The sequence below is a fragment of the Grammomys surdaster genome, unplaced genomic scaffold, assembly GCF_004785775.1.
Source record: "Grammomys surdaster isolate TR1022 unplaced genomic scaffold, NIH_TR_1.0 141784, whole genome shotgun sequence".
Lineage (NCBI taxonomy): Eukaryota > Metazoa > Chordata > Mammalia > Rodentia > Muridae > Grammomys > Grammomys surdaster.
Genome location: NW_021622666.1, coordinates 1 through 7,192, shown reverse-complemented (window position 1 = coordinate 7,192; position 7,192 = coordinate 1). Strand labels below are relative to the sequence as shown.

General features: G+C 45.1%; 1 protein-coding gene across 1 annotated transcript in view; it reads right to left on the bottom strand.

Moving 5' to 3' along the window:
• LOC114615766 (T-kininogen 1-like) overlaps positions 1 to 4,974 on the bottom strand; it is an 11,950-nt gene extending 6,976 nt beyond the window's left edge. The window contains exons 1-3 of the mRNA XM_028761406.1: positions 4,600 to 4,974; positions 2,788 to 2,898; positions 1,785 to 1,866 (exon numbers count right to left, since the gene is read on the bottom strand). Coding sequence (XP_028617239.1) covers positions 1,785 to 1,866; positions 2,788 to 2,898; positions 4,600 to 4,794 — 388 coding nt within the window. The 5' untranslated portion in view covers positions 4,795 to 4,974. The remainder of the gene's footprint in view (positions 1 to 1,784; positions 1,867 to 2,787; positions 2,899 to 4,599) is intronic.
• Between the last annotated feature and the right edge of the window lie 2,218 nt (positions 4,975 to 7,192).

The following is a 7,192-nucleotide window of genomic DNA, read 5'->3' as shown; positions in this document are numbered from 1 at the left end:
CTCTCTCTCTCTCTCTCTCTCTCTCTCTCTCTCCCTCTCTCCCTCCCTCCCTCTCTGCATCTTGCAGAGGACTGCTGCAGGAAGGTTTTCATGACTGGCATCATCCAAATATACTCATCCCTTTATAAACCCTTGGCATCTTTACAACAATATAGAAAATGATAATGGCCTGCATCTGTTTATAAGCTGCTTTTAATTATTATTCTTGAAATGAGAGTTATTTGCTTTTTAAACTAAGGACCTACTCAACTCACTCTCCTACAGAGTATCTGCATGACCTTAGGTAAGTTACTTCACTGTTCCAGCTGTCTCATTTGAAAAATGAGGGTGTAACACTGCACTGACTGACCTGTAATGGTTGGAGGAGTTAATGTATGTAAAGTTCCCAGATCATAAATGCTCCATGAGTGTCAGCTATCACCGTCCCGAGTCTGTGTTAAGATGCCCAGATATTGCATCTTTGGATTTATCATCTCATTCTAGCACCCCATCCTGTCAAAGGTGCAATTCTATTATGTCCCTTCTGAGTCAAAGAAAAGGAAAAGGAAGATGATAACAATACAGAATGAAGCTGGACATGCTGGTGCACAACTTTAGTCCCGGCACTGAGGAAGCAGAGGGAGGTGGAGCTCTGTGAGTTCCAGGCCATCCTGGTCTAGAAAGCCAGCTCTAGGACAGTCAGGATTGTTACACAAAGAAACTGTGTATTGAAAAACAAAAAAAAAATCCAATAACAAACAAAAAACAAAACGAAGAAGGGGAAGAAGAAAAGAAGAAAAAGAAGAGGAGGAAGAGGAGGAAGAAGAGGAGGAGGAGGTGGTGGTGGAAGAGGAGGAAGAAGAGGAAGTGGAGGAAGAGGAAGAAGTTTTAAGTTTTGGTCTTGTGCTATCTATTTTGTAATAGTAAGCTGAGGACCCCAAGAAATGGTTGCCCGAGAGACTAGAGAGTCCACACATACATCTTGGAGCCAAATAATTCTTATTGGTAAATAAAGATGCCAACAGCTAATAGCTGGGCAGAAGGCACATAGGTAGCATTTAGGTTTCCTGGGCTTTGGTGTCAGAGAAGGATCACCAGGGAGTTGCAGGAGTAGAAATAGAAGAAGACGCTGCCATGTGTTAGGTGAGCCATGAATACATGGCCCTGTGGGCTGGCCCATTGGAGTTAAGAACAATCTATTTGAAACATAGTAAATAGTAATTAATAATTAAGCAGTATTTATAAGAAACTAGATTCTAAAAGAGAGGGTAGGCGTCTCCCCAACATTTGTACTGTTTAAGGTCTATTGTAAACAAGAAAGTTCAGTGTGTCTTTTATACAGGAACTAAATGACCTATAAGGTGAGGTAGAAACCCTGGGACAGTATTAAATAATTTCTACAACCAAGAACGAATGATTCCAAACCAGGGCACACCTCAAAGTCCACACTCTGCTCCACGTAGGATGCTGCATAGGATTGGAGGCAGGTTCATGGTGCCTCATCCTCTGTCAGCCAGGCCAAACCCCACTCCACCTGCCCCTACTGACACAGGGAGTTAGGATAGGTCTCAGGGCATGATTGACACAAGCCTGGGCCAATCCAAGAACTTACTGCAGTGTTTCTCTGCCCAACATCTACAGAATCCCAACACTGCAGATACCATTGCCACCTTCAGGCCGGGGGATGTGGTCTGGTCTTGGTTGTGTTCTTGGTACATAGGAGTAATCAACATCAACATTCTCACAAACCCCCAGGCTTGTACACACTGCCACTAAGAGACCAGGTCCCCAGATGTATCACCCACCTGGAGTAATCTTGCAGGTCTGGTTGGTTATGGAGAATTGATTTTCTCTCTTTCCTACAGTTGCTGTGCATTCTCCAGTGGCCTAGAAGAAAAGAAAAAAGGCATTTGATCTAATCTTTCTTCCTAAGGGAAACACTTGGCTAGTGCTGTCATTAAATATAGCTTAAAAAAAAAAAGAAGGTCTTTCTCTAATAGAATTTTTGTTTTGTTTTCTTTAGATTTACCTGTTCTTATGCATGTGAGTGCTCTTCTGGATGTGTGTCTGTGCACCGCATGTGTACCTGGTGCCTGCAGAGCCCAGAGCACAGCAGCAGAAGCAATGGAACTAGAGTTTCAGAGGGTTCTAAGTGTGCATCTGGGTGTTAGAAACCCGACCCAGGACTCCTCACGAGCAGCACACTCTTAACCACTCAGAAGTCTTTCCAGCCCATTAACAAACTTGTGAGACATGAGAATGAATACCTATGTGACCTTGTGGTTGTTTCCACAGGCCACTGATCTTCACGGATAAGGGGAGAGGCAGAGTAAGGCCTCTAAACTTGAGCCTTGATGTGGAGTTCTGTGGCTGCTTCTCTCTCACCAAGATGGATGCTGTGCCTCAGGCCCAACAGGGTGAGCTTCCTCTTTGATGTCCCCTCAGTTTCAGTGGTGCCCACTCTTTACATAAACTTCAGTTTAACCTCTTAGAACGTCCCACTTGCACACTGCTGGCTGCTAGTTGTTCCTGCTGCCCTGGTGCCTCTCACTGCCTCAGTTTACCCACCTTGTGGAAACAACACCACAGGTACTTGACACATTTTGTCACCATGAACAGCTGATGACTGTCTGAGGTGACAGGTGACCCTGCCTTAAACAAGTGCCTGGGAACCAAGTGGTCAGGTGTGCCCCACACTGGACACAGGCTCCATACGTGATCCATCAGGCTACCAGGCTCATGTAAATCTCACAGCACCCTGAGGTCTGCATAGGGCAGGCTGGGCTTTTGTATACAGAGCACACTCACGGCTTCCTCAGCGTTCTTCAAGTCGCAGTCCTGCCAGGTGACGCCACTCTGAACAGAGCAGTTGCCCTCCTTGATTTGATACTTGAAGGAATAAAATGTTTCAGAGCCATCCTGAGGAAAGCAAGATGACACCCAGAGTCACTCAGGGGACCAGCATCAAGTTTGTGAACCCTGACACATTACACACACCAGTCCTGATCAGACTCAAGGAAAGCCGTGTTTATTAAAAAATAAGTGTTTACATTTGTATAAATACACCTTGGAAGAATATTCATAATATGCCTATATTCTCAATGATTGCAAAGCAGTATCTATAGCGCTATCCCTGCCCTCTTTTATGTAAACTCTGGTTTACATGTATGTATATATACATGTTCAATGTGTCTGGTTGTCACTGAGCATAGAGCAAAGCCTGGAATCCCAGTAGCACAGTTGGTGGATTGAGACTGGAGGACCTTGAATTAACTGCTCGGAGAGCTACAGAATGAGGCCCTGTCTGAGAAACCCCAAGAACCCGGGCACAGCTTAGTGGTACAGTGTTTGCCTGACATGTGCCCTGGATGGATCCTGGGGACAGGGAGAGGGCTACAAGGACATTGTACAACAAAATTCCCATGGCCCCATCTGTCAGTCAATGGAGACACTAGGGGACTGTGGTCCTGACTGGAGGAAGCCAACTGAAGGCTGGACTGCAGTGAGAAACTAAAGGCTTCATTCACTTCTGAATCACACACTCCTGTGTCCCCTAGGGCTTTCTTTTTGTCTTCATGGAACTAAAGGATGGTATTTTCTTTCCTGCTGAAGTAGTGTAGTCACCCCAAAGAAAGTCTTTTAAGTGAAATATATTTATTGAAAGCATTTTAAATTTCAATTGTATTTTGTTTTTATTTTAAGAGTAGGAGTGTATGCCCTAATGTATGTCTATATACTACATGTGTGCCTGGAGGTCAGGATGGCCAGAAAACTCAGCAAAGTCCCTGGAACTGGAGTGATAGATGGTTGTTAGCTACCATGGGTGCTGGGAACTGACCCCAGGTTATCTCCAAGAGTAGCCACTACCTTGAACCACTGAGCCATCTCTCTAGTCTGTAAACTTTATTTTTTAAAAAAATCTTAAAGATTGTTTCCCTCTAATGTATGCATCCTGTTTTCATTGTTTCCTGCCTGAGTGAACTGACAAACAAGTAAGAATATTATAAAACCGGCCAAGATGTGCTCTGGATGGAACTTAGGTTGTAAAGTCCTTGTCTAGCATGCAGAGTCCTGAGTTTGCTTCCCCAGTATCACATAAACCTGGCTACCTGTATTCACAGCACTGGGAAGATGGAGACAGGAGGATCAAAAGTTTCAGTTCATTGTCAGCTACATAGTAAGTTTGTGGTTAGTCTAAAGGTACATGACACCCTGGTTCAACCCTCTGTTCCCACAAAATTAAGAAAGCTAGGGGAAACATTGCTATTAACCTCAAAGAATCAGCCACACACACTCGGTGCTAGATACCTGGTCCAAGCAATAATGCCAACCCTCTTCTTATTCCCGGTATCCATCCCCGTGAGGAACTCCCACTTAGGGCTGGGAGATGGATGGCTCAGTTCACAGATGCAGTGGGTTCTCCTGCTGCAAGCTGACTGAGTGCTGGATTCCCCACTCTGCCTGTCCCTTTCAAACATCTCCATCTACTTTGGTTTCTTTCTTCCTGGGATACTGCTTTCATGATCACCCAGGAAGCCTAAGGACTAGCCATCTCCAGCCTCTACCCCTGTGCCTGAGAGCAGCAATTACAAGTGGTTTCACAGGAAAGCTGTCACTCACCGTTTTAGTGCCCTCGGTCACTCGGTACAACACAAACTGGTTGCCGCTTTGTAACCCAGCATTATACTTCCTCAGAGCAGTATCCACAGCCTGAAATACAGTCTCATCATTGCAGTCAATTTCCTGGGCATCTTCTTCCTGTGCTAAACATGGCAGGAGCCTGGAGCAGAGGAGCAGGATAGTAATTAGCCTCATGATTTAAGGTTCCCGAGAGAATTGGAGGGACTGTTTTGCCAACTACAGGAAAGCAACTCAGAAGCTGCTTTTAGCAGCCTCCAGTTTCTGACCTCTCCTGCCTCTGCTTTCACTGCCTCACCACTTCAGTCCCTATTTGGATTACTGCAGTCACCTCGTGTGTGTCCTCTTCCCAGAGAACAAACAGGATTCTGCTCAAGGTCCAAGCAGGTATCTAGCTGGAGCATTTCAACATGGGGTTGTTGACCTGCTTGTGGGCTTTTGGAAAGAATGTGGGAGTGCAGAGCACATTTCTAAAACATTGCCCAACTCTCCACAGTGACTTACAGCAGAAACCAGTAAAAGAGCAGCTAAAACCAACAACCACTTCCAGTATCCTCTTGCTAATCTTCGCCCAGCTACAAAGGTCTCTATCTATGTGAACAATGAGGAAGTGTACAAACACCTCCTACACAACATTGCTTGTGGCATGTTGGGTGCACAGACACAGGGTTTTGTCAGCTCTTTGTGTTCTTGAAAAGTGCACAAACATCAGCCAAGTGCCGGGAGCTCCACCCAGGACACTGGCTCATCTGTCAAACCATGGGCATCCTGTCTGGCCTCTGGCCATGCCAGCCTCTCTGCTGGGTTCTATTAGTCTCTGTGAAGAAGGGGAAGGGCCAGCAGATTCTTGGCAAATTAAAGTGCTTGCCTCAGAGACCTGAGGCTCACAACCATAGTCTGAAGCCGGGAGTTCACAGGAAACCTCTGGATGGTGACACACATTTGTAATCCTGGCATTCCTACTTTCAACCTGGAGAGGAAGGCCAGAGAATCAACAGGAAGTTTAGGTGCCCTGGGGTGTGAAAGCAAGGAAAACAAGGAGACCTGTCTTACCAAGGTGTCTGGTGAGGCACCCACTCCTGAGAGCTCTCTGACATCCACATGTGGGCAGTGGCTCTTGTGTGCTTGCCCACAGACATTCTCAACCTTTCTCTGACTCTCTCATAAATACACACAAAAAGAAGAAGAAGAAGAAGAAGAAGAAGAAGAAGAAGAAGAAGAAGAAGAAGAAGAAGAAGAGGAGGAGGAGGAGGAGGAGGAGGAGGAGGAGGAGGAGGAGGAGGAAGAAGAGAGAGAGAGAGAGAGAGAGAGAGAGAGAGAGAATAAAAGAAAAAGAAAAGAGGGAGGGAAGGAAGAAAAGAAAAAGAGAAAGAAGAAATAAAAGTAAAAAAACCTCAAAAGTTGAATTCTGTGTGGTTGATGGGAATTTCTAGTTGGAGATGGAGTCTCCCTGTGAGGCCTAGAGGCCTGGAGCAGGGTGTTGTCAATGTAGGTTAAATGTTGAGCTTATAGAAGTGTGGCAGGAACAGGCACTGGGTCAGAGCTCCTAAGTGAGACTAATGTGACTACCTGTGACTTCCTATGTGACTGTCTGTGCTGATGTGTGCAAACATGCCAGTGTGCATGAGTTTCATGCTTGGCTGAGTGTGTGCCTAGACCTCCACGTGTGCATGTCTGGGTGTGAATGAGTGTAGATTTGTAATGTATGTATGTACGTATGTATGTATGTATGTATGTATGTATGTGTGTGTATGTATGTATGTGTGTATGAGTTAGAGTCACAGAACCTTCCTAACAAGGTTTCTTCCCCTGAGCAATGTGAAAGTCATAATATCATAATGGTATTGTTTTAGGGTTTTCACAGAAATCATTCTATTTGAAGCAAGTTTTAGAAGTAAAACCTGAGACACTTAAGCCTTCATGTAACCGAAACAGCCCAATGACACAGGTCACAGAAGCAAAGACAAGAGACGGCAGGAGTTGAAGAGAAAATAAGGCAGAGAGTACAAGTCTACAACTTCTGTTTCCCCAAAGTGGAATGTCAAAGTAAAGAATTTCTACAGTTAGAAAGTTTATATAAAGCTGGGTGGTGGCGCACACCTTTAATCCAGCACTTGGGAGGCCAGCCTGGTCTACAGAGTGAGTTCCAGGACAGCCAGGGTTACACAGAGAAACCCTGTCTCAAAAAACCAAAAAAGAAAAAAAAAGAAAAGCTTGCCAGGCATCGGTAGCACACACCTTTAATCCCAGCACTTGAAGGCAGATGCTGGCTGATCTCTGAGTTCAAGGCCAGAATGATCTTCAGATCTGCAGAATGAGCTCCAGGAAAGCCAGGACCACACAGAGAAACCCTGATTCAATAAACAAACCAACCCAAAACAAAAGAAAGCAGAGTTCTGCAGCAGGCTGAGGAATGCATCTAATACGATCAAACTTGTGACCTGTTCTCCAAAAGCAGGAATGGTGGACAGATCTGTGTTGAGACAGTATCTACTTTCTAACATGCAAAATTACCACAGACACTTGTAAAAGGTTGCACAAAGCTACTGCATTTATAAGAAGCACAAAAGTGACA